This window comes from Bubalus bubalis, chromosome 21, assembly GCF_019923935.1.
Source record: "Bubalus bubalis isolate 160015118507 breed Murrah chromosome 21, NDDB_SH_1, whole genome shotgun sequence".
Classification (NCBI taxonomy): Eukaryota; Metazoa; Chordata; class Mammalia; order Artiodactyla; family Bovidae; genus Bubalus; species Bubalus bubalis.
The window spans coordinates 7,729,069-7,757,015 of record NC_059177.1 but is presented as its reverse complement, the minus strand read 5'-3'; the positions used below and the strand labels follow the sequence as shown (position 1 = coordinate 7,757,015).

Below are 27,947 nucleotides of genomic sequence, written 5' to 3'. Positions count from 1 at the left end.
TGGTATGTAAAAGACAGCTGATTTTTTTTTTTTTTTTAAGGCAAACCAAATAACATCCATGTGTGTTTAACCACTCAAGTTATAGAATATAGACAGTACCCCAGAAGATCCCCCCACCGCCTCCTGATCAATGCCCCAAGTTATTCTTGGGGGGAAAAAAATAGCAGCTGTTTATACTGCTACTGTTTGCTTCTCAGAAGAAGCCATTGTTTTAGCCTGAGTGTGAAGCGTTATGCTCTCAGCACTTGGCTAAGCCTAGCAGGGAACTTTTTATAAAGTACCATTTTAATCAAATGCTTCTTTGTAATTTCATGGTGCCAGGGTGACCTACCTTTCAAAACAGGTGGCTCCGTACTCTTGCTCTTTTTTAATAGAAATAATGAGTTTTAAGTTTTTAAAGAATTTTTTGACATAACTTTTTTTTTTTTTTTAGTACTAGATATATTATTAGCCTGATCTCTTTATCAGTAGTTTGGACTTTATTAGCTATTAAATACTGCTTACTTTAAATAATTTCTCATTTTAATACTTTTGCCTAATTATAGCCACCCACTCCTCTCTCTCCCACTAGAGATATGGGTTATTGAAGCTATCTGTTGGGGGTGCCAGATTAGCATTAATAGTTATTTTATTCTACATATGGGGGGCAACTGAGTGGCATGCGGGATTTAGTTCCTTGACCAGGGATCCTAAGCCATGCCCCCTGCAGTGGAAGTGCCAAAACCTCACCACTAGACCACAGGGAGGTCCCTCTTGATAATATCTGTGATCTTAAAATTTAAAAGAAACTACCTTTAAATACTTCTATATGTTTTTAAGTATTTTAAACCCTGAGTAAGGTCAGTGTGGCTTTTTCTTTGCAGCGATGTCTTGGCATTGCCCATTTTCAAGCAGGAAGATTCTAGCCTTCCGCTGGATGACGAGACCAAACACCCACCCTTCCAGTACGTGATGTGTGCCGCGACATCGCCCGCCGTGAAGCTGCACGACGAGACGCTCACCTACCTGAACCAAGGTCGGTATGGCTGCGCCGCGCTCTGACCTAAGAGTGTGCGGAAGTCCAAAATGGCCTTTTGGCATCGCAGCCTGGGTTAGTGGTAATAATTGAAAATTAGGTTCCTTCTCTCAGACAGCTACAGTTAACAAAAATTGGGGAATGTTTTTCTGTGAGCCCACAAAGCAATAATCTGTGGAAAGTGATTTCATAGAGACGGTGTGGACCAAGATGTGTTAGGGGATGTTTTCAAGACAAAATCCGAAGGAGAAGCAGGTAGGAAAGGATGTCAGTTATTTTTAGGAACATGGTTTCAGTGTGGAACCTGAAAATGAATCAGAAGTCCAGCTAGCAAGGGACTTGGTCTCCGGCATGAAGCAGATTTGTGCTGAGAATAGACTGCACCAAGGTGGAGTCTGTGGCTAAAATAAACTGTGTCAAATCTTGTTTCCGCTTAATGAGAATGCTGTGTTTTGCCGATTTGAAAGTGAGAGTGGGCAGAATAGAAAGTAGAGATATGGGGTGATTTACCATTAGAAAGAGTAAAGAATTTCTTTTTGAGGTGCACTGAGCAGTTGGAACACTGGCCAGTGTGACTTACCAGTGTTAACAAAAGTACTTGGTTATGTAGGAATTCATTTGTTGGATACCTACATTTGTTGGGTACTGAAAGCTTGAGGGACTCTTATTTTTTGTTTGTTTGTTTATTTTAATAGTTGAATTGGCTGTGCTGGTTCTTCGTTGCTGCGCGGGCTTTCCTCTGGTTACCACGGGCAGGGGCTACTCCTGGTGCAGGGCACGGGCTCTCACTGCAGTGGCCTCTCTCGTCGGGGAGCGTGGGCTGTAGAGTGTTCAGGCTCCAGGAGTTGTGGTTCCTCAGCTCTAAGGCACAGGCTCAGCAGTTGTGGAGCACGGGCTGAGTTGCCTTGTGGCATGTGAGATCTTCCTGGACCAGGGATCAGGCCTGTGTCTCCTGCATTGGCAGGCTTATTCTTTAGCCCTGAGCCAACAGGGAAGTCCTGGACTCTTTTGTTTTTAAAAAGAATTGAACATTTTTGTTGTTGCAATAATAGTACATACTCATTGTAGAAAAATTGCATATGTCAAGGGATAAAGCTGAAACTGGACTTTAGTTGCATCCCCCTCAGGAAAAGCAGTTACACCCTAGGTGTGTTTCTTTGTGTGTGTATCTATTTTGTTTCAGCAAAATGGAAATTAACATCTATTCACTTAAGAGTTGGGCTTCCCTGGTAGCTCAGCTGGTAAAGAATCCACCTGCAATGCAGGAGACACCAGTTCGATTCCTGGGTTGGGAAGATGCCCTGGAGAAGGGTTAGGCTGCCCACTCCAGCATTCTTGGGCTTCCCTGGCGGCTCAGCTGGTGAAGAGTCCGCCTGCAGTGCGGGAGACCTGCATCTGATCCCTCGGTTGGGAAGATCCCCTGGAGGAGGGAACAGCTACCCACTCCATTATTCTGGCCTGAAGAATTCTATGGACTATATATATAGTCCATGGGGTTGCAAAGAGTCAAACACGACTGAGTGACTTTCACTTAAGAGTATTTTGTGATTGCTTTTCTGTCAATAAATAAAATCTTTAATTTCCTCAACTTTTGGAAAGAGCTATAGATTTTAGACTACTTTAGTTAGTGATTATTGTAAGATGTGGAAGAAAACTTTTTTTTAAGCTTCTGAATTTTCATTTGACATACAAATTTAGAATTTATGAGGTTTTTCTTCAGGTAATTCTAATCTGTAGCCTCTGGCAATACTCTTAATTTTGGTATTAATATATTATTTTAGGATTTTGATGGGTAGGCATTCAATTATTTGAGACTTAAGATTCATATTTTAAAGAACCGAAATAGTTTATGCACTAATCTATTTTACACATAAAAAGATTGGAAGAGACAATGTAGAGATTGAGGGCATTCATTATCACTTCATTTCTAATGAGAAAAAAGGAAGTAACTGGAATCTCTCTTACTTAGGGAAAAGTTGAATAAGTTAAGGTGCATACCATGGGATGAATGAGCCCATGGAAACTCAGAACTTTGGATGTGTCTGTCCTCGGGCCTGGCGGAATATCTGTACCTTACGACTGTTACTATTAAACTGGATAAAGACATCTCCCATGGATAAAAGTTGCAGTCCCCCGTCTGTAGTGATAATGTATTAGACCTGCATTCACTGAGTGTTCACTGTACTGAAGCAGTGTACTAAATACTATATATGCATTGTCTCACTTCCACAATAACCCAGGAGGTGGTATTGATCCATTACAGATTTTCAAAGCTGAAGCATAGAGCAGTTGATAAACTCGCTAAATGTTAGTTTGATCAAGCTTAGATTTAAACAAATAAGTTGTTTATTACTTAAATGGTTGTTATTATTGAAGTATCTATAGTAGTGTGCACAAGTCTTTGTAGCATGGCGTACGATATCTTAGTTCCCTGACCAGGAATTGAATCTCTGCCTCCTGCAGTGTAAGCTCAAACCCCTAACCACTGGACCACTAAGGGAGTTAGTTCCCCACAAGTCTTAAATGTGTAAGTCAGTTAATTTGTATATAGTTTATTCCCTCAAAAATACCGCCTCTGTCCAGTATTTCCATTACCCTAGCAGGCTTCCTTCTATCCTCCTTCCAGCTGACACCTGAGGTTGACCATAATCCATATTAGAAGTGCAGATGATTTTTTGGGACTTGACTCTGCTCCTTGCAGTATTAATGATGAGTATGTTATTGGTTGTAGAATTGTGGTAATTTACCTCTTAATTTCTCCCAGCATTTTAAGAAAAAAAGGGGAAAAATGAATTGCATATAGGCTGCATTTTTGAAAAGATACATTTGAATAAGCATTAAAAATGCATTTGAATAATCATAAATTCTACTTTTATACACCTTTTTAAAGAAATTGTAACACTTTAAACTTATATGAATATCAATTCTTTCACAGATTTGTCTTCTAACATTTATTGCCTAGCATAATATTTTGGAAAAGTTCGGAAGCCAAGATTTTGTGTGAATCCCTTCAATTGTTTCCACAGCGGCTGCACTGGTTTACATTCCCACCAGCAGCGTAGGAGGGCTCCCTTTTCTCCACACCCTCTCTAGCATTTGTGGTTTGTAGACTTTTTAAAGCCATGCTGACTGGTTGAAGTGGTACCTCATAGTTTTGAGTTGCATTTCTGGAATAATTAGCTAGCTGTGTTGAGCATCTTTTCATATACCTATTGGCCATCTGTATGTCTTCTTTGGAGAAATGTCTTTTAAGGTCTTCTGCCCATTTTTCGATTGGGTTGTCTTAGTTGTTGAGTTGTATGAGCCGTTTGTATATTTTGGAGATTTGACCCCTGTTGGTTGCATTATTTGCAGCTATTTTCTCCCATTTTGTAGGTTGTCTTTTTTTTTTTTTTTTTTTTTTTTGGTAGTTTCCATCACTGTGCAAAAACTTGTATGTTTGATTAGGTCCCATTTGTTTTTTTGTTATTTTTACTGCCTTGGGAGACCTAAGAAAACATTGGTATGATTTATGTCAAAGAATGTTTTACCTATGTTCTCTTCTAGTTTTATGGTGTCATTTCTTATGTTTAGGTTTTCAAGCCATTTGAGTTTATTTCTCTGCAGGTTGTGAGGGTGTTTTCTAACTTCATTGATTTACACGCAGCTGTCCAACTTGTCCAGTACACTTGCCCATTTTGTCAAAGATTAATTGACCGAAAGTATATGGATTTATTTCTGGGTTCTCTGTTCTGTTTCATTGATATATATGTCTGTTTTTGTACCAGTACCACATCGTTTTGATTACTGTAGCTTTGTAGTATTGTCTGAAGGTCTGGGAGACTTATGCCGCCTATCTTCCCCGCCCCCTCTGCTGCCCCTCCCAGGATTGCTTTGGCGATTTTGAGTCTTTCATGGCTCCATATACATTTTTTTTTATTATTCTAGTTCTGTGAAAAATGTCATGGGTGATTTGCTGGGATCACATTAAATCTGAAGATTGCTTTTGGTAGTATTACCATTTTAACAATATTAATTTTTCTAATCGAGGAGCATGGGATATCTAAACATTTCTTTGAATTATCTTCAGTCCTTTATTAACGTTTTATAGTTTTCAGCATATAGGTTTTTCACCTTCTTAGCTACATTTATTTCTAAGATTATTGGATGCAGTTTTAAATGGAATTTTTTCTTTACTTTCTGTTTCTAATATTTCATTGTTGGTGTAAAGAAATGAAGCAGATTTCTGTATATTATTCCTATATCCTACTATCTTGCTGAGTTCATTTATTCTAATAGTTTATATGTGGAGGTTTTAAGCTTCTCTGTATAGAATATCATGTCATCTGCAAATAGTAACAGCTTTACTTTTTCTCCTCTAACTTGGATACCTTTTATTTCTTTTCTGATTGCTGTGGCAAGTACCTCCAATATTGTGTTGAGTAGAAGTGGTGAGAGTAGGCATCCTTGCCTTGTTCTTAAATTTGGCAAGAACGCTTTCAGCTTTTCGCCACTGACTGTTATGTTGGCTGTGGGCTTGTCATCAGTGCCTTTATAACACTGAGATATGTTCCCTCTATACCCACTTTTGTAAGAGTTTCTATTGTGAATGGTAGTTAAATGCTTTTTCTGCTTCTTATGTGGCTTTTGTCTTTTGTTGATGTGATGTATCACGTTGATTTGCATATATCTGAACCATCCTTGTGACTCTAGAATGAATTTAACTTAGTCATGATGTGTATTCCTTTTTATATGTTCTTGGATTTGGTTTGCTAATATTTTGTTGAGAATTTTTGCATCTAAATTCATCAAAGATACTGGCCTGTAACTTTCTTTCTTTCTTTGTAGTATCTTTGATTTCATTATCAGAGTGATGGTGGCCCATGGAATGTCTTTGGGGGTGTTCTCTCCTCTTCAGTCTTTTGGAAGAGTTTGAGAAGAATCGGTGTAAGTTCTTTGTATGTTTGGTAGCCATCTGGTCCTGTACTTTCTGTTTGTGGAGTTGTTTTTAATTACAAATTCTATTTCACGTCTAGTGAAGGTTCTGTACAAATTATGTTTCTTGTTTCAGTTTTCAGGGGCTGTATGTTTCTAGAAACTTGTCCATTTCTTCTAGGTTGTTGAATTTTTTGGCATATATAATTGGGCATATATTCTCTTGGGCTTTTTTGTGTATCCGTCGTATCAGTTGAGAGTTCTTTTTCGTTTGTTATTTTGTTTATGTGGGTCTCTCTCTGCTCTCTGGTGAGCCCTGTCAGAGGTTTGTCACTTTTGTTTAGTCTTTCAAAGAACCAGCTCTTCATTTTAGTGATTCCTTTTTAGTCTGCTTATTTTCTCTGGTCTTGGTTAGTTCCTTCTGCTGATTTTACATTTTGTTTGTTCTTCTAATTCTTTTAAGTGATAGGTTAGGTTGTTTGAGATTTTTCTTTTTTTGAGGAAGACCTGTATTGCTATGAACTTCCCTCTCAGAACTGCTTTTGCTGCATCCCATACATTTTGTATGGTTATATTGTCATAGTCAATTTTCTCTAAATTTCCTGTCTGATTTCATTGTTGACCCATTGTTTTTTTAAGTAGCGTGTTGTTTAGTCTGCATGAAATCATCTTTTTTCCCCTTATTTCTATTCATGTGTTTGACTTCTTGCTTCATTCTGTTGTGGTCAGAGAAGATTCTTGAAATAATGCTTATACTCTTAAATTTGTTGAGGTTTGATTTGTGCCCTAGTATGTGGTCAGTTGTAGAGAATAAACCATGTGCACTTGAAAAGACTGTATTTTGAGTTTTTTGGATAAAAATGTCCTGAAAATAATCAAGTCTTAACTGTTCTAGTGTATAATTGATTTTTTAAAATCAATTTATTTGATATTGATTTATTTTTATTGATTTTTCTGTTTCTAAGTTATGTTCATTAATGTCAGTGAATGTTAAAGTTTCCTACTAATATTGTATTTCCGTAAATTTCTCCCTTTATGTCCATTAGTATTTTATGTACGTGAGTGTTCCTATATTAGGTGTATATATCTCGGTGAATGTAAAAGTATTTTCTTACATTGACCCCTTTATTTTATATAGTGTGCTTTTGGAGAAGGCAATGGCACCCCACTCCAGTACTCTTGCCTGGCAAATCCCATGGACGGAGGAGCCTGGTAGGCTGCAGTCCATGAGGTCGCTAGAGTCGGACACAACTGAGCGACTTCGCTTTCACTTTTCACTTTCATGCATTGGAGAAGGAAATGGCAACCCACTCCAGTGTTCTTCCCTGGAGAATCCTAGAGACCGGGGAGCCTGGTGGGCTGCCGTCTATGGGGTCGCACAGAGTCGGACACCACTGAAGCAACTTAGCAGCAGTGTGCTTTTAAAAATGTTATTAGTTTTTGCCTGTGCTGGGTCTTCCCTGCTGTGTGGGCTTTTCTCTGGTTGCGGTGCATGGGCTTCTCCCTGCGGTGCCCTCACTTGCCACAGAGCACAGCCTGCGGGCTTCAGTGGTTGCTGCATGCAGGCTCAGAAGTTGTGGCGCACAGGCTCAGTTGCTCCGCAGCATGTGGGATCTTCCTGGATCAGGGATTAAACCTTTGTCTCTTGAATTGACAGGCAGATTCTTTACCACTGAGCTGCCAGGGAAGCCCTCTAGTGTCCTTCTTTATAGCCTTTGTTTTAAAGTCTGTTTTGACTGATGCGAGTATTGCTACTTTTCACTTTCTTATCATTTCCGTTTGCATGAAATATCCTTTTCCATCCCCTCACTTTCAGTTTATGTGTGCCATTTGCCCTAAGGTGGGTCTCTTATAGGCAGCACATTGTAGGCTCTTGGTTTTGGGGGTTTCTTTGGTTACCATGTGGCTTGTGGTATATTAGTTCCTGATCAGGGACTGATCCTGGGCCCTTAGCAGTGAGAGCATGGTGTCCTAACCATTGGACCGCCAGGGAGTTCCCTAGGGTCTTTGTTTTTTATCCAGTTTGCCACTCATTCTTTCGATTGGAACATTCAGTCTGTTGGCATTTAAAGTAATTATTGATACATATGCATTTATTTCTGTTTTAAACCTAGTTTTCCAATTGAAGTGTTTTTTCTTTCTGTGGTTTAATGATTTCCTTTTGTGCTTGTTTTCTCTTCTTTTTGGTTTCTGTGAATCTATTGTTTGTTTTTAATTTGTGGTTGCCCTGTTTTTCAAGTATGTTAACCCCTTGTATCTGCTTGCTTTACACTGATAGTCATATAGGCTCAAACACATGCTTTTAAAAAAAGAACAACAACCTGCATTTTCTTACTTTCCTTCCCTGTATTTTATGATTTTTTTTTTTCTCCAAAATATTTTTATGTAACTTCGCTGAGTCTTAGTTGAGGCATGTGGGATATTTAGTTGTGGCATATGAACTCTCAGTTGCAACATGTAGAATCTAGTACCCTGACCAGGGGTTGAATCCGGGTCCCTGGCAGTGGAGGTGCTGAGTCCTAACTGCTAGACCACCTGGGAGCTCCCCACATTTTATGATTTTGATGTCCTTTTTTGTTTACTCTTTTAAAAATATTTATTATTTGGCTGCTCAGGGTCTTAGTTGTGGTGTGTGGGATCTTTAGCTGTGGCGTGTGAACTCTTTAATTGTGGCATGTGGGACTTAGTTCCCTGACCAGGGAGTGAGCCCCAGAGCATAGAGTCTTAGCCACTGGACCACTAGGGAAGTCCCTGGTATCCTTTTTTTTTCTTTCTCCTGGTGTCCTTTTTTATGCCTTCATCTTTATTCTTTTTCTGTTCCATGTGTTTATCTTCACTTTTATAAATAGGTTTTTCTTTTTGATCTGTATACTGGCTAATTTAAGTGATTTATTTTCCAGTTGTAATTTCTTCCTTCCTTTATCTTCTTGTTTCTATTTAGAGAAGGTCTTTCAATATTTCTTTTAGGATAGGTTTAATATTGCTATATTCATTAGTTCTTATCTGAGAGGTTCTGTTTTTCTTCCCATTCTAAATGATTGTCTTGTTGGATAGAATATTCTAGGTTGCACATTTTTCCCTTTCAAGACTTTGAATATATTTCGCCACTCCCTTCTAGCCTCCAGTGTTTCTGTGGAGAAATCAGCTGGTAGCTTTTTGGGGGTTCCCTTGTAATGAATTCTTTCTTTTGCTACCTTTAGAATACTGTATGTCTTGGTGTGAGTCTGTTTGGATTCACCTTATTTGGGACTCTCTATGCATCTTCGTTTTACTTATATTCTCTCACTCTATGAGTTTAGGAGAAAGTTATCTACTGTGGCCTTGGAGGGCTATTTATATGTGGCAGTGTCTCTGTGTAGCTTGTGTTGGTTTAATTTCTTTTTTTTTGGTGTGCAGTTTGGTTGGGATGCTTGCTGCCACTTTCCTCAGTGTGTGCTGGCTGTCATCCTCTCCCCAGGACCCAACCTCTGAAGCCTGCGCCCCAGCACCCAGCCCGAGTCTGCCCCAGCTGCTGAGCGTCTCAGGCTTCTGAGTGCTGCTCCGGGCACCAGCCCTCTGTGCGGGTCTCTCCCAGTCTTGCGCTGCACACACCGGTTGCCGCCTTCTCCTCTGAGGCTCCAAAGCTCCCGCTCTGTCTGATGATCTCCCCACCAGGGAGACTTCCCAGCGTGTGGAAACCTTGCCTCTTCCATGGCTCCCTCCCACGAGTGCAGGTCTTATCTAGATCCCTTTGTCTTTCTCTCTGTGCGTGCTATCCAGTTATTTGGGATTCCTTGCCTTTTTGAAAGTCTGAGGTCTTCTGCAAGCATTCAGTAGATGTCCTGTGAGAACTGTTCTGCATGTAGATGGGGTTTTTTTTGTATTTGTGAGAGAAGGTGAGCTGCACATCCTACTCCTCCACCATCTTGATCTGATCCCTCAGCAAAGTAAGCTGATCAGACTCACCTTTCAATGGAGACATTCGCAGTTGTGCATGTACAGTTCTGATTTTTTACAGAAGCCTTTCCTGAAATATAAAAAGAATCAGGTGTAGATGTGGAAAATGAAAATCGGGCTTGGTTAATTTTTAACGAGGAGTTCCAATAGAATCCTGTGATTATTTTTTAGCTAGCATGTCTGCCCAAGTGGCTCAGTGGTAAAGAATCCACCTGCAATGCAGGAGACATGGATGTGAATCCAAGATTGGGAAAAAAAATCCCCTGGAGGAGGAAATGACAACCCATTCCAGTATTCTTGCCTAAGAAATCCCGTGAACAGAGGAGCCTAGCAGGCTACAGTCGTAAAGTCTCAAAGAGCTGGATGTGACTGACCCACACAGAGTGACATTACCCTGAAAAGTTCCTGCAAAGTATGTAAAATGTATCTCAATGACCCATTGTAGTGTAGTATCATCTATGCGTCAGCTTTGATGGTGTGACTGTTAAGTGTTGACATAATTTATTATTTAGTCTTCTGGTTTTTAGGAGTTAGATTTTTATTCAGATTTGCTCACAAATTAATTTTCTTATGTTCAAATTAACTCTTAAGCTCTACCAAAGGAAAATGACTTGCCGCGGAAATTTGCCTTATTTACCAAAAACAATAGTTATTCCTCCAGTTATCCTATTTGATTGACTATGGTTTTTAATAGAGATTTAACCCTAGAGGTTTGATTCCAAATCTGATTTTCTTAACCACCAAGTCTCTTTACTAGAATAGTTCCAGTGTTTTCTAAATTTTGAGTTAATTGTCACCATTTAAAATTTTAACAGTTTAACTAGATTTATATACATGGTTCAAAGTTCAGAAGGTATTAAAGGGTATACAATAAAGCTCTTTTCACAGTTATCTAGTTCTGCTTGCTCAGCCCAGGTAGTGATTGAATTAGAACCCTTTATAGACACCTGTGAAGATTGTAATCTTGTTTTATGACACTCTTTGTATATAAAAAAATTTTATTGTTAATATTTTATTTATTGCAATAAACTTATTGGTTCCTGTGGTGACTGAACTATAGTTAAGCATAGTTGTGATGAATCTAATGGTCTTGTCACTAAAAGATACAATGGAAGAGAGAACTTCCATTCCTAAAGTAGATGGTAGAAGCCGGCATCCCTACTTTTCAATAAGTGCCCAGGATATATGCACCTCGGCTCCCTAGGGATGTCCGTACACACATTATTCAGATACCCTTTTGTTCCTTTTAAACGTTTCTCTTGGTTGCAGTGACCGACGGTTTAAGTATTCTTCTGTGTGTGGTAGAGTGAGCGGTAGAGGGCAGCAAGCGGTTGTCATCAGACATCTCTAGGGCCTGGGCCTGTGTTTAGATCCCATTCTACTGCTTGCTCATTTCAGCAAATTCTTTACTATAATAACCCCCACCTAAGGTAGGTGAGAATTAAACTGAGTTACATAGGAAGCACAATGCTAGCCTTTGCTGTTTTTACTGTTATTTATAACTAAGTAGCTTTAATGGTTTCTGATTGTATCGGAAGACTAAGTTTAATCATCTTGACTGACATGTTAGTTTTGTGTGGCAGATATGATGAGCAGTTTTTACAAAGCGTTAGAATGCAACCCTGGGACTAGATAGCTGCCTACCAATTCAGAAATTTTGCCAGGTTTGTTAGCAAGTGTGATTGCTGTGCTGTGCTAAGATGCTCAGTTGGTTCTGACTCTTTGCAACCCCATGGACTGTAGCCTGCCAGGCTCCTCTGTCCATGAGATTTTCCAGGTAAGAATACTGGAATGGGTTGTCATTTCCTTTTCCAGGGGATCTTCCCAACCTAGGGATCAAACCCACGTCCCTTTCGCTTCTTGCATTGGCAGGGACATTCTTTACCGCTGTGTCACCTGGAAAGCACCTTATAACAAAGGTATTTTGCAGGTATGATTTAATTAAAACTATTGAAATAGATTATTAATGGATTATCCAATGGCCCAGTGAAATCACAAGGGTCCTTAGAATTGAAAGAGGCAGGAGAGTCAGGTGTCAGAGGGAGATGAAGATGGAGGGAAGAAGATTGCCACAAACCAACGGATGGAGACTGCTTCAAGAAGTAGACAAAGACAAGGAAGTAGCTTTTCCCTTATGGCCTCCAGAAGGAATGTAGCCTGCTGACAGCCTTACTGTAGCCCACTAGACCTGTTTTGGACTTCTTAACTCGAGAGCTGTAATAAATTTGTATAATTTTCAAGTCACTGAGTTTGTGGTAATTTGTTACAGCAGCAGAAGGAAGCTAACACACCAGCCAAGGCAGATGTATACTAGGTAGGTAAGCTCCAGAGTGGTGCAGGATGGGCCACTGTTGTGTATCAGAGCTGTTTCCATGGTGTGGCTGGCGTTTTCTCTTCAGATTTTAGACAAAAACACTCTGCATCCTACAGTCCTGCCTCCTAGCTTATCCCTGAAGGCCCAGTCAAAGCTGAGTCTTAAAATGGGCACCTAATGAACCCTGAGCCTTTGCATGTACGCATATGTGTGTGTGAATGCATATATATGTATATGCAAATGTATGGACTGTATACAAAACTGTAATGAATATATATGAAGATAAGTGGACTTGTGGAGCATGTTTGTGTATTGGAGCCAGAGCTATCCTAGACTGTTAAAAAGATGTACAATCCTGTTACATAAGGAAATGACTAGTAAGTGAATTTTGGTTACTGGTAAAGAATTTGTAATTGAAACAGCTTTATATTCACTTAGTTCTTAATTTTGACGTAGACAAGTTATTCCCAGAAGAAGGTCCCAAATACTTTGTGGTGGAAAGAATATGAACTGAATGGATATCTGTGGCTTTTCACAAAGCTGTGGTTCTCCAATGTTAGCATGCATTGGGATCCCCCAGAGGGCTTATCAAAACATGATTGATTAAGTTTCTGAGTCAGTAGGTCTGGAGGAGGGCCAGAGAATTTACGTTTGTGACAAGTTTCCAAGTGATATTGATGCTGCTGCTCTAGGGACCGTGTTTCACTTTAAAAATATATATATATTTATTTACTTGGCTGCTCTGGGTCTTAGTTGTGGCACGCAAAATCTTCAGTCTTGGTTGCAGGATGTGGTTGCTTTAGTTGGGACACGTGAACTCTGAGCTGCAGCATGTGGGATCTAGTTCCCTGACCAGGGATCAAACCCAGGCCCCCTGAGTTGGGAGTGCAGAGTCTTAGCCACTGGCCTACCGGGGAAGTACTTCACCTTTTTATTGCTTCAAATATTCAGGTAAATATGTGAACATCCTCTCACTACCACTTCTTATAAATGGGTTCCTCAGAGGAGGCTTGACACACAGGTGCAGCCCTTCTTCAGCCATGGCTCGGTCATTCCTACTAGTAGTCTCCCATCTGGGTCCCGAGCAGCTGTTGCTGAAAAATACTGGTCACTGTGTAACACCACAGAGAAAGTAAATTCTATGTAGTCTTCACCAGTTGGGTAGAAATTAAAACAAGTTTTCCAATTGTATTGATGCTTTAGAGTGTCAGTTTTTATTGACCAATAAAAATAGAGATTTTAAACTGTGTTGGTGTTTTCCTGGTTATGCATGGGTAGCTGTCCTTCTCAGCTCTTCGGTAAGGAGAAGGCTTAAACTTCTGACATTATGAAGTAAAAACCTGTAGTCCCACTGTGGAGCCTCGAGTGGGGAGCTCTCCATTTGAAGAGTCTACCCGTGGGTTTGGGTGGACTCCGGGAGTTGGTGATGGACAGGGAGGCCTGGAGTGCTGCATGGGGTCGCAAAGAGTCGGACACGACTGAGCGACTGAACTGAACTGATGCAATATAGTCTTTGCAACATCTGAGCACCAGATACAACCACAGTTGGATGTTTCCACTTTGGCTCATCCTTTTCATTCTTTCTGTAGCTTTTTCTCCACTCCTCCCCAGTAATATTTCATTTCACACTGTTGTAGATTTTCTTAAGGTTAGCTTTTGTTCTTGTTATAACCTTCTGAATTAGGGCCTTAGAAATAAATGCTTTGAACTTAGTCCAGGGGGGTCTGTCACATCTTGGGCTCCATGTTGCCCTGGAGTACATGTCCATTTTAGACTCTATAGTCAGAGGTGGGTGGGGATATGAACTTGTAACAGTTAAATTTTTTAATTCTGTCAATGCTCTTGCTTCTCTAAGCCAAGAAGGGAGTAAAGAAAGCTCATTAAAGGTAAATTCAGAAGATGAAGCTAAAAATAAGACTCATAACTCATGGCATATTTTAGTTTCTCTAACTTTATTCTTCATTGGTAGTGGGACCCTTTTTATATTTCTTTTAGAACCTAGACTAATGTAGATCAATGAAACAAACCTAGAAGTTGTGTTATTAAGGTAATTAGAAGAAGAAATTGAACCAATAAAATGTGGTATCATTGGCTGTTACTCTCAGTGGGTATTGCCATTGAATGAAATTGTTGGGAGGGATTTCTAAACAGTGAGAGACTCAGGATGAAGCTGAAGGAGGAAAGCAAGGACATACCGTCTGTAGTTTCCCAAAGGGAAATCATTTGAAGCATGTTAAGTGTTAGTTTTTTGTTTTTTTTTTAAACCTGCTTTTGACTTGCTGCTGCTGCTGCTGCTGCTAAGTCATTTCAGTCACGTCCGACTCTGTGCGACCCCATAGACAGCAGCCCACTAGGCACCTCTGTCCCTGGGATTCTCCAGGCAAGAATCCTGGAGTCTTGAGAAGAATAAAAATCTATAGTGCTTTAATACAGGAGCAGCAAATTCTGATCTCTGTGGAAACAGGTGGAACTTGATATTGAGCACAGAAGTGTCCTAAGGTTGAGGAAGGAAAGTAATACAGACAAAGATAGGAACATAGAGCTTTCTCACCTTTTCAGCCCTGAGAATTCTGAGATTTTGAAGACCGCGAGGCAACCCTGGTGAGAAAGCTTCACCTCCCGTCTCGCAGGCCGCTTCTCTTTGGCTTGTTGTCCGATTTGTAAGTCAGCTCGACTATCTACATGAATGCCCAACAGGTCTCTCGGACTCAAATGTGCACGGCCCCACGTCTTGGTTTTCTCCCACAGATCTGCTCCTTGCGCTCTTGCCCGTGTAGGGAATTCCCTTGCCAAAAACCTGAAGGAGCTCTCAGCTGCTCCCTGTCTCATACCAGAAAACGCGCAGGCTCTACCTTCAGAACCTCCAGCGAGTGACCACTGCTTCTGAAATCATTTCCGCCCCCACTGTCTTCAGATGAGAGTGGCTGTTTCCCTTTAGCTGAGACATCTCAAACTGAGGAATTCATGCTCACCCACTAGGTGAAAAACCACTTTATTGTGAGTTTAACTTGGATGTCCCTGGTGGAGGTCAAATTTTTTTTTTTTTTTTTGCACATGCCATGCTTCTTGTGAATCTAGTTCTCTGACCAGGAATCTAACCCAGGGCCCCAGCAATGAGCTTGCCAAGTTGAAACCACTGGACCGCCAGGGAATTCCCAGGGGTATGATGTCTTTTAATATGTTTAAGAACTGTTGGCTTTTCCTTCTCTAGTGTGAACCACATGTTCACATGATTTACTCATTTTCTGCTAGGAACTTTGGGCATTTGTTAACAATTTTTTAGGAGTTCTTTTCTTTTTGTGTAAGAGCTAGTCCTCTATGTGTGATGTGAGGTGCAAATATTCCTCCTCTTACTAACCAGAACTGAGTCAAAAGATGCAATATTTAACTTGTTCTCCATATCTTATGTTCTTATTTCTCCCCCATTTTTACCCAGTTGTCTTTTTCTTTTAATTAATTGAATTTTTTTTGTTGATCTGATAATCAGCACAAACATTTTGTTAATTTTTGTTTTCTAACTTCCTGAGGTTGAGTATAATTTCAGATACGTAATGGTGTATCAAAGATTCATTCTTTTTTTTTAATTAAAAAAATTTTAAATTGAAATATAGTTAACTTAGTGTTGTGTTAATTACTGGTGTATAGCAGAATGATACAGTTATACATTCTTTTTCATTCTTTTCCATTATGATTTATGACAAGATAGATTGAATATAGTTCCCTGTACTATACAGCAAGACCTTGTTGCTTATCCATTCTATATATACTAGTTTGGGCTTCCCATGTAGCTCAATGGTAAAGAACCTGCCTGCCAAGCAGGAGATGCAGGTTCAATCCCTAGGTTCGGAACATCCCCTGGAGAAGGAAATGGCAACCTACTCTAGTATTCTTGCCTGGGAAATTCCACAGACAGAGGAGCCTGGCGGGCTACAGTCCACGGGGTCGCAAAGACATGACATAGTGTCTGAACAACAGCACAGCAGATACTAGCTCCTGTCTCTGATCCCAAACTTCCAAACCATCCCTCTCCCGCCCTCCTCCCCCTTGGCAGTCACCAGTCTGTTCTCTATGGCCATGACTCTGCTGCTGTTTCATAGCTAGATTCTCTTGTTTTTTAGATTTCACACATAAGTGACGTCATATGGTACCTGTTCTATTTCTGACTTACTTCACTGAGTATGGTAGCCTCTGTTTGTACCCATGTTGCTGCCAGTGACATTATGTGGCTCTTTTGTTTTTTTTTAACCACTTACTAGTATTCCATTATATATATACCACGTTTTCTTTATCCATTCATCTGTCAGTGGACATTTAGGTTATTTTCATGTCTTCATTATTATGAATAGTGCTCCTGTGAACATAGGGATGGACTTATCTTTTTGAATTATAGTTTTGTCTGGATATATCTGCAGGCGTGAGATTGCTGGATCAGATGGTAACTCTGGGTTTCTGAGGAAACTCTCTACTGTTTTCCATAGTAGCTGCACCAACTTAGATTCCCACCAGTAGTGTAGAAGGGTCTCCTTTTCTTCACTCCCTCTCCAGCATTTGTTATTTGTAGACTTTTTCATGATGGCCATTCTGACCTGTGTGAGGTAGTACCTCATTTTACTTCAGACTTGTGTTTCTTAATAATTAGTGACATTGAGCATCTTTTCATGTTCTGTTGCCCATTGTATTTCTTCTTCGGAGAAATCTCTTTAGGTTTCCTGCCGATTTTTCAACTGGGTTTTTTTTTTTTTTTTTTATTGTTCAGTGTTATGAACTGTTTGTATGTTTTGGAAATTAAGCCCATTTATTTTTACAGGTATTTTCTCCCATTCTGTAGGTGGTCTTTTTTTTTTTTATGGTTTCCTTCGCTGTGCACAGGACTTCCTGGTGGCTCAGACAGTAAAGCATCTGTCTACAATGTGGGAGACCTGGGTTCGATACCTGGGCCGGGAAGATCCTCTGGAGAAGGAAATGGCAACTCACTCCAGTACTCTTGCCTGGAAAATCCCATGGATGGAGGAGCCTCTTTGGGGTCGCAAAGAGTCAATCAGACATGACTGAGCAGCTAAACTTTCTTTTTTTTCTTTCTTTTGCTGTGCAAAAGCTTTGATTAGATATCATTTGTATATTTTTTCTATTGTCTTGGGAGATTAAGAATATATTTGGTATGATCTGTGTTGGAGAAGACTCTGACTCCTTGGAAGGAAAGTTATGACCAACCTAGATAGTATATTCGGAGAAGGCAATGGCACCCACTCCAGTACTCTTGCCTGGAAAATCCCATGGACTGAAGAGCCTGTTAGGCTGCAGTCCATGGGATCGCTAAGAGTCGGACACAACTGACCGACTTCACTTTCACTTTTCACTTTCATGCGCTGGAGAAGAAAATGGCAACCCACTCCAGTGTTCTTGGCTGGAGAGTCCCAGGGACGGGGGAGCCTGGTGGGCTGCCGTCTATGGGGTCGCACAGAGTCGGACACGACTGAAGCGACCTAGTAGCAGCAGCATCAGATAGCATATTAAAAAGCAGACACATTACTTTGGCAACAAAGGTCCGTCTAGTCAAGGCTATGGTTTTTCCAGTGGTCATGTATGGATGTGAGAGTTGGACTGTGAAGAAAGCTGAGTGCCGAAGAATTGATGCTTTTGAACTGTGGTGTTGGAGAAGACTCTTGAGAGTCCCTTGGACTGCAAGGAGATCCAACCAGTCCATTCTAAAGGAGATCAGTCCTGGATGTTCATTGGAAGGACTGATGCTGAAGCTGAAACTCCAATACTTTGGCCACCTCATGCTAAGAGTTGACTCATTGGAAAAGACTCTGATGCTGGGAGGGATTGGGGGCAGGAGGAGAAGGGGACGACAGAGGATGAGATGGCTGGATGGCATCACCGACTCGATGCACACATGAGTCTGAGTGAACTCCGGTAGTTGGTGATGGACAGGGAGGCCTGGCGTGCTGCGATTCATGGGGTCGTAAAGAGTCGGACATGACTGAGTGACTGAACTGAACTGATGTCAGAGAATGTCTTGTCTGTTCTCATCTGCCTTGAGAGACTAAGAATATATTTGGTATGATCTATGTCAGAGAATGTCTTGTCTGTGTTCTCATCCAGGAGTGTTCAGGTGTCATGTCTTAAGCTTACATCTTTAAGCCATTTTGAGTCTATTTTTGTGCATGGTGGTATGGTATGAATTCTAACTTCATTGATTTACATGTAATGTCCAGCACCACTCGCTGAAGAGACTTTTCCGCGTGTTGTAATCTTCCTCCTTTGCTGACAGCTGACTGCAGGTGCGTGGGTCTGTTTCTGGGCTCTCTCTGTTTCATTGGGTCTGTTTCTGGGCTCTCTCTGTTTCATTGGGTCTGTTTCTGGGCTCTCGCTGTTGCATTGGGTCTGTTTCTGGGCTCTCTCTGTTGCATTGGGTCTGCTTCTGGGCTCTCGCTGTTGCATTGGGTCTGCTTCTGGGCTCTCGCTGTTGCATTGGGTCTGCTTCTGGGCTCTCGCTGTTGCATTGGGTCTGCTTCTGGGCTCTCGCTGTTGCATTGGGTCTGCTTCTGGGCTCTCGCTGTTGCATTGGGTCTGTTTCTGGGCTCTCGCTGTTGGATTGGGTCTGCTTCTGGGCTCTCTCTGTTGCATTGGGTCTGCTTCTGGGCTCTCGCTGTTGCATTGGGTCTGCTTCTGGGCTCTCGCTGTTGCATTGGGTCTGCTTCTGGGCTCTCGCTGTTGCATTGGGTCTGCTTCTGGGCTCTCGCTGTTGCATTGGGTCTGTTTCTGGGCTCTCGCTGTTGCATTGGGTCTGCTTCTGGGCTCTCGCTGTTGCATTGGGTCTGCTTCTGGGCTCTCGCTGTTGCATTGGGTCTGCTTCTGGGCTCTCGCTGTTGCATTGATCCGGGTGTGTGTGTGGCAGTGCTGTACTATGCTGTTTATTGTCTGATGTCTGGAAGAGTTGTGCCTCCTGTTTTGTTTTGCCTTTTTTTTTTTTGTCCTTCAGGATTGCTTTGGCAATTCTGGGTCTTCATAGTTTTGTATAGTCCCTAGTTCTGTAGAAAATGTCATAGGTAATTTGATAAGAATTGCATTAAACCTGTAGACTGCTTTGGGTAGTATGGCCATTTTAACAGTATTAATTCTTCCAATCAAGAACATGGGTAGCTTCCATTTCTTTGAATCTTCTTTAATTTCCTGTATTAATGTTTTATCGTTCTCAGCACATAAGTCTTTCATCTCCTTGGTCAGATTTATTCCTAGGTATTTTGCTGTTGTGATTTTAAAGGGTACTTTTTTTTTTTTAACTTTTTTTTTTTTTTAATATTTCATTGTTAGTGTAAAGAAGTGCAACCAGTTTCTGAAAGTTAATCTTGTATTCTGCTACTCTGAGGGCAGGATATCACTTATCAGATCTAGTAGATTTTGTGTGGAATCCTTAGGATTTTCAGTATCATGTCATCTGTGTTTAATGACAATGTTACCTCTTCCCATCCAGTTTGGTTACCTTCTGTTTCTTTTTCTTTTCTGATTGCTGTGTCAGGGAATTCCAATTCTGAGTTGAATGGAAGTGACAGTGGGCATCCTTGTCTTGTTCCAGTTTTTAGCAGGAATGTTTCCTGCTTTTCACTGTTGAATTATTATATTGGCTGTGGGTTTGTAATAAATGGCTTTTATTATGTTGAGATATGTTCTATGTATGGTGGGTGTTGAATTTTGTCAGATGGCTTTTCTGCATTTGTTGAGACGACCATGTGGGTTTTGACTTTTCTTTTTTAATGTGGTACATGACATTCATTGATTTGCATATATTGAACTATCCTTGTGAGCTTGGGATGCATCCCACCTGATTGTGGTATATGATCTGTTTTATGTGTTGTGAGATTCGATTTGCTAATACTTTGTTGAGAATTTTTACATCTGTACTCATCTAAAGATACTGGCCTGTAGCTTTCTTTTATCATGGTATCTTTGGTTTTGGTATCAGGTTGATGGTGGCTTCATAGAATGTCCTTGAGAGTGTTCCCTCCTCTTCAGTCTTTTGGAAGAGTTTGAGAAGGGTTAGTATAGGTTCTTTGTATGTTCAGTAGAATGCGCCTGTGAAGACGTCTGGTCCTGGACTTTGGTTTGTAGAAGGTTCGGCGTGGGGGGTCGGGGGATGCCGTGCCAGGTCCTCCGCAGTTGTGTGGCCTGCGGGAACTCTTTGTTGCGGCCTTAGGATCTTTAGTTGTAGCCTGCTGGACCGTTAGTTATAGTTTGCTGCATCTTTGGTTGTGGCATCTGGGATCTGGTTCCTTGACCAAGGGAACCTGCTGCATTGGGAGTGTGAAGTCTTAGCCACTGGGCCCAGGGAAGTTCCTGTGGGGAGATTTTTTGTTTGTCTGTTTGTGTGCGTTTTTTAGTCTCTGTTTCCTCTATGATAATTACTGTTTACTTCCTTCTGATGACTTAGGTTTTATTTGTTCTCCTTTTTCTAATTCTTTTAAGTTGTAAGTTAGGTTGTTTGAGGTTTTTTTTTCTTGAGGAAGGCCTGTATCGCTATGAACTTCTTTCTAAGAACTCCTTTTGCTGCGTTCTGTAGATTTTGTATGGTTGTGTTTTCATTTTCATTTGCCTCAAGGTATTTTAAAATTTCCCCTTTGATTTCATCCTTGAAATCTGTTAGGTTTTTTTGTTTTAAATTTTTACTGGAGTATAATTGCTTTACAATGTTGACCCGTAAATTTTTTAGTAGAATGTTTAGTCTCCTTTAATTGTTTGTGTTTTGCTTTTTTTTTCTCCCCACTGTGGTTTATTTCTAGTTTCACGGTATTGTGGTAAGAAAAGATCCTTGAGACCTTAAATTTGTTGAGGCTTGTTTTGTGCCCTTGTATGGGATCAGTCCTAGAGAATATTCCATGTGCACTGGAAAAGAATATGTATTCTGGTTTTGTGTGTGTGTGTGTGGATGAAATGTCCTAAAAATATCAATTAAGTCTACCTGTTCTGTTGTATCATTTAAGATTTCTGTTGCCTTATTGATTCTCTGTCTTGAAGTCTTTAGCTATTATATTCTTGTCAGCTTTTCCCTTTGTGTCTGTTAGTCTATATGTATTTGGGTCTCCTTATCAGGTGTGTATACGTTGCCAAGTGTGAAATCTTCTTGTGGTTCTTGTGTCACTGTCTAGTGGCCTTTGTCTTTAAAGTCTGTTTTCTCTGTTAAGGGTATTGCAGCCCCCTCTTTCTTGTCTTCTCTGTCTGCACGAAGTAGCTTTCTCCATCCTCTTGTCAGTCTGTGTGTGTCCTTTGCCCTAAAGCGGGTCTCTTACAGCCAGCGTAGTTGAGCCTCTGTTTTCTTTTTTTAAATCCAGTCTGCAGCTCTGCATCTTTTAATCCGTTGACATTTAAGGTAATTATTGATAACTATGTATTTATTGCTACTTTAAACCTATTTTCCCATTGATTTTATATTTTTTCTTTTTCCTTTGTTTTTCCTTTTGTGGTTTCATGATTTTCTCTTGTATTACACTTATGTTCTCTTCTTTTTGTTTTTTTATGAAACTGTTTTGTTTTTGATTTGTGCTTACTCTGTTTTTCAAGAATATCAACTGCTTCCTTTATCTCCTTTCCCTAGACTGTTAGTCATATGGGCTCAAAAGATATTCTAGGGGGAAAAGTCTGCATTCTCTTACTCCCTCCCCACCCCTATTTTATGATTTTGATGTCTTTTTTTAATATCTTCACCACTTTCCTGGTGGCTCAGTTGGTAAAGAATCTGCTTGCAATGCAGGAGACCCAGGTTCAATCCCTGGGTCAGGGAGATCCCCTGGAGAAGGAGATGGCAACCCACTCCAGTATTCTTGCCTGGAGAATTCCATGGACAGAGGAGCCTGGTGGGCTACAGTCCATAGGGTCGCAAAGAGTTGGACACGACTGAGCGACTTTCACTTTGTATCTTCATGTTTATCGTTTCACTGTTCATTATGGTTGTCATCACTTTGACAGGAATTTTTTTTTTTTTTAAATGTGTGTGCTAGCTTGTTTAAGTGATTTATTTTCTAATTGTGGATTTTTCTCTTTTCTATAGATTCTTACTTCTTTACTACTATGTAGGGAAGACTTTTCAATATTTTCTTTAAAATAGGCTAAGTATTGCTGTATTCTTTTGGTTTTTACTTGTCTGAGGAATTCTTCATCTCTCCTATTCTGAATGATGATCTTGGGTAGAGCATGTCCTAGGTTGCAGATTTTTCCCTTTCAGGACTTTGATATATCCCTTGTGACCTGCAGCATTTCTATATAGAAATCAGTTTGTAGTCTTATGGGAGTTCCCTTGTAATGAACTCTGTCTTCTCTTGCTGCCTTTGGAGTCCCCTTTTAACTTTTGCCATTTTTATTATGTCATGGTGTAGGTCTCTTTGGGTTCATCTTATTTGGGACCCTCCATGCTTCCTGTATCTGGATATCTGTTTCCTTCTTTAGGTTTGGGGAGTTTTCAGCCATAATTTCTTCAAATACATTTTCAGTCCCTTGTTCTCTTTCTTTCCTTTCTGGAATCCCTGTTATCTGTAGATTGGCACGCTTTAGATTATCCCATAGGTAGGTCTCTTACATTGCTTTCATTTTTTTTTTTTTTTTTTTTAATTTAGCTTTCTAGTTGCTGTTCTGGTTGGATAATTTCCATTATTCTACCTTCCAGATCACTTATGCTTTCTTCTGCATTATTCATTCTGGTATTCATTACCTTTACTTCAGCTTTCAGAAAATGAATTTTCTAATTTTTCTTGGCCCCTCTTTATAGTTTCTAGTTCCTTTTTATAATAATCTGCATTTCTATCAATAGCCTTTCTTAATTCCTTTAATATTTCATCACCTGCTTTCTGAACTCAGTGTCTGTTACACTGAAAGGTCTGTTTCATTGTTTGCTCTTTCAGGGGAATTCTCTTGGTCTTTTAACTAGGAGTGGTTCCTCTGCTTCTCCATTTTACTTATATTCTCTTACTCTGTGAGTTTAGGGGGAAAAAAACAATTATCTACTGTGGTTTGGGAGGGCTGTTTGTATGTGGGGATGTCCCTGTGTTGCTTGTGTGGGTTTATTTAGTACGAGGGCTGTTTTTAATACGGGTGCCTGTCGCCTCTCTACTCTGTGTTCTGGTCACCCCTCCCTTGATAGAGGGTGTGCAGATGCCGAAACTGCGGTCTGGTCCTGGGGCCCTCGGCAGCGGCGTGGTTCAGGCCGTCCCAGGGGCACGTGTGCAGTGGAGGCAGCTCCCCAGGACTGCTGGATATTCATCTGCCTTTTTAAAAGATCAGTTCAGATCCATTGTTTAGTGTGCTACAGATTTAACTGTAAAGGAAAAAAATCTCTCTCTTGCCAACCAGGTGTTTTTTTAGTTTAATCTCTCGGTGTGTTGAATTAATGTAAGGACTGTTCTTTAGTGGTATACATAGCAGTTATTTTCCTTTAGCAGCCCTGGAGTGATTTGGTTGTACTTTGGTACCTTATATTTTGACCGTATGGTCTTACACCCTTTGTATGCTTTTTTGTAAGCCCAGTGTAGTGTGGGTAGGATATTGGTAGTTTCATCATAAACAGCCTTAACTCATATGGACTAGAAGCCCTCTTTAATTACTCCTAATTTTCTACGTATCAAATTATGCTGTCACTTTTATTATTTAATGACAGTTAATCCAGAAATCTTTTTTGGTATATCTGGAGCATATTACTTGACTTTTGGCAGCAGCTTATTTTCCTAATTAAATAGATTGGTATGTGAGAATCTACTTGTATTTTTTTATGGCCCAAAATTGAGCAGTGACAAAATGGAAGTTGGATTTACCTGACACAAGGAAGAAGGCTCCAGGATTAAAATTTGACCCTAGCTCATACAAAAACCTGTCCACAGATGTTGCTAGTATCATTATTTATAATAGCCCAAAAGTGGAAACAACCCAGATGCCTGTCAACTGTTGAATGAATCAACGAAATGTGGTGTGTATGTTCAGTTGAATAATTTGGCCATAAATAGGAAAGACTGACACATAAGTGAAAAAGTCAGTCACAGAAGGCTGCACGTGTGGTTCCATTTACATCAAGTGTCCAAAGCAAGTAAATCCCAAGAGGCAAAAGGCAGACTGATGAGCGACTGCGAGGGGCTGGGGGTGGGAAGGGGAGAAGGGACCTGCTCACGGGTGTGTTTTCTTTCTGATGATGAAGGTGCTGTAAAGTTAAGAGCAGCGATGGCTGCACAAGTCCGCATGCACTAAAAACAACTGCACACTTTAAAAGGGTGAATTTTATGGCACGTAAGGTATATCTCAGTAAAGCTGTTAAGAAAAATTGGTTTCAGATCATGTGTGTATGTATAACGAAACTGTAGCGTGAGAGGAAAGTGAAGTGACCAAGGAACTCGTCAGTCTTCTGTGAGTGGAAGAAGGGAAGGATGTGACTTGCAGGAAAGAGAAAGATCAACCCAAGTTTGCTTCTCTAAGAAATTAACACTGGGTAATTGTGTGTTTGAGAGAGAGCTGAATACACAGGGTTAGATTCTTTATATGGCTTGTTTTTGATACACAGTTTTTACATGTAGGTCAGTCTTACGAAATTCGAATGCTGGATAATCGGAAAATGGGAGATGTGCCTGAGATCACTGGAAAACTGGTAAAGGTAAGGACCTCCATTTACATTCTGAAAAGATACTGAAATGACTCAAAAAAATGGCAGTTTTGCTGCAAGAGTTTCGTTTTTGTTGCAGGAGTTATTAACAAATTATTTAATGTCACTTTAAGGAAGTAATGGGTTTATTAAAACTTAACTTTTTGAGCTATATTTGGTTTACTTCTCTGTAAAATAGGAATTATTGCAGTTACTGAGTGAAGTAAATATTGAGGCCCTCTGGAAGCAAGGTGCCAGAGAACAGTTAGCTGTAGCTGAGCAAGGGTGAAAACCCAGTAACTGAAATAACAAAAACTTCGTTTCTCTTTAAAAGATGCCTTAGGGAAAAGGTACTGTGGGGGCAAGTGTGAGTGTTACTGTGATACTTCTAAAGATCCTTTTATTTTACGTCTTAAAATTTCTCTTAAGTAAGATTTTATTTCTTCACCCTACTGGAGTATCTGAAGAGTCATTCATTCCAGGCCAAACCCAGTCCTTCTAGGATTTTCAGACCCACCCTGGCTCCTGCAGTATCGTGGATGGTGAATCCTTCTTGTCTTTACTTGTCCCTCACCACACAGTGTAACATCAGAACTCTAGAGTGTTTCAGGGCAAGGGATATGGAAGAAGCTTCAGTGAGAAGAGGGAAAACTTCAGTGGGGCTGTGTTAGTGAGAGAGAAGCAGGACTTCTCTCGGTGTTTCCGTCTTCCTCCAGGGAGGCCCGCTGGGCCCTCAGTGCGGAGAGGTTGGAGAGGCCCGTCCCTTTTCAGAAGCTGAGCGTGGGGAGGGCACCGTGGCACTGATGCTGAGAAACCTACCGTCCCAAAAGCAGCTGTCCAGCACTGCGGGCCTGAGAGCCTTTGAACGTTTAGGGGCACAAAGCTCCCAATCCTAGGAGAGCTGCTCCCCGCTGGAGCACCGTCTTGCCAACCTGGAGTAAGCGCCCAGGTCTCTCCTGACTCCTAGGACTCCCAGCATGCTTGGAATGGAAGGAGAGGGGTGCCTTACCTGTTCTCACATGTGCCGTTTACATATGGAGTGTGTCATGTCTATGCTGCATCAGTGAGTTTGGTCCTTTCCCTAGAGGGTGAGTCAGATGACTGTATTTTTTTAATCATTTGTTGTTGTCCAACTCTTTGTGACCAGCATGCCTGGCTTCCCTGTTCTTCACTATCTCCTGGAGTTTGCTCAAACTCATGTCCATTGTGTCAATGATGCTATCTAACTGTCTCATCCTCTGTTGACCCCTTCTCCTCCTGCCCTCAATCTTTCCCAGCATCAGGGTTTTTTCTAGTGAGTCAGCTGTTCACATCAGGTGGCCAGAGTATTGGAGTTTCAGCTTCAGCATCAGTCCTTCCAGTGGATATTCGGGGTTGATTTCCTTTAGGATTGACTGGTTTGATCTCCCTGCTGTCCAAGGGACTCTCAAGAGTCTTCTCCAGCACCACAGTTCACACTCAGCCTTCTTCTTGGTCCAATTCTCACATCCATACATGACTACTGGAAAAATTATAGCTTTGACTTTACGGACTTATGTCAAAAAGTGATATCTCTGCCTTCTAATACACTGTTGGGTTTGTCATAGTTTTCCTTCCAAGGAGCAAGCGTCTTTTAATTTCATGGCTGCAGTCACCCCTGGAAGTGATTTTGGAGCCCAAGAAAATAAAATCTGTCACTGCTTCCACTTTTTCCCCATCTATTTGCCTTGAAATAATGGGACCAGATGCCATGATCTTAGTTTTTTTTAACGTTAAGCTTCAAGCCAGCTTTGTAAGAATTCCCTCATTTTGCTTTCCACCTGCGGTAAACACTGATCAGATCACGTGTTTACAGAGGTGTCACGTTGTTCCCGGTAAGCAGCCCGCTGGGTTGGTTATTCTCTGCTGGACTATAGACGGACGGTGTCACTGCAGTCTCTGTAGTGACAGATGGGGTTTGGTCAGGGACACTCACGGCTCTCATTTTCCAGAGTCCAGGAGGCTTATCGCCAGTGTTGATTCTCTCAGCATGACCTGGCTCCAGCTCATCATTGTCAGACAAGTACTGGGCATCCTGGCAAAGCTTTGCCGAACTGTACCGCGCCTGGTTAACGTTCAGCCTGTAATGCTACTTCAGGGGCGGCGTGCGTGGCTCTGCTGTCACTGAGACAGTCACAGGGCTACTTTAAACGGTCTTAAATTAGTTTGATCAACCACTTGAGAAACCACATGTCTGATTTTTGGTGGATGTGAATACAGCCAGTCATGTCACGAGAGCTTGTCTGGGATTCAGAGTTACAGTTAGCTACTGCCAGAGACTTCAGGATGAATTTCTTTGTTTTGGTTTTCTGGCCGCGTCACATGGCATCTTAGTTCCCCAACTAGGAATCACACCTGTGCCTCCTGCATTGGAAGCGTGGAGTCTTAAACACTGGACCACCAGAAAAGTCCTCAGGATGAATTTCTTAAAAGACAACATCCTTTTTCAGCTAGAAGAGCCATTAGAATACTCTGCAGCCATCTAGAGTTGAATTTCCTGCCCCCATGATCTTTGACTCACTCTTGAAGGGAAGTTTTAGGGATCAAATGTTGCTGAGCAAAGGTGCTTGGGAACTTCTTGATGTGCTGAAAATATTGAGCATGCTCTCTCTGCTGTTCTGTTTCTGTCTTACTGTTAGGGCTCCATTATCTGTGGCTCATTCTCTAGGTGCATTGTCTCCTTTTAGTCAGAACTTCGGGTGCCTCAGATGGTCAAGAGTCTGCCTCCAGTGCGGGAGACCCAGGTTCCATCCCTGGGTTAGAAAGATCCCGTGGAAAAGGAAATGGCAACCCACTCCAGTATTCTTGCCTGGAAAATCCCATAGACGGAGGAGCCTGGCAGGCTCAAGTTCATGAGGTTGCAGGGTCGGACGCAACTTCACTTTCCAGAGAACAACTGTTCCCCTTTCCAATCTCATTTAAGAGGTTTTCTTTATAGCCTGTCATTTCCTAAGTGTGGTCTTCCCTTCATGTTCCTTACTGTGCTACTTAGTCTGACCTAGAAAGGGGTTTAGTACAGCACTATAAACTAGTATATTCTCTAACTATTTTTATCTGAATTCATGGATTTGATCTGGTTCTTACTAAATACGAGAGAATCAAAATCATGACATATTCTGCGCTGCACTTTTCAATGG

The 27,947-nt window shown here is 41.0% G+C and overlaps 1 protein-coding gene across 1 annotated transcript in view; it reads left to right on the top strand.

The window, feature by feature from the left end:
- Nucleotides 1-863: 863 nt before the first annotated feature.
- Nucleotides 864-27,947, top strand: part of UBP1 (upstream binding protein 1) — a gene marked incomplete at its 5' end in the record, with an annotated part of 48,553 nt that continues 21,469 nt past the window's right edge. The window contains 2 exon segments of the mRNA XM_045163994.1: nucleotides 864-1,015; nucleotides 24,728-24,804. Coding sequence (XP_045019929.1) covers nucleotides 864-1,015; nucleotides 24,728-24,804 — 229 coding nt within the window.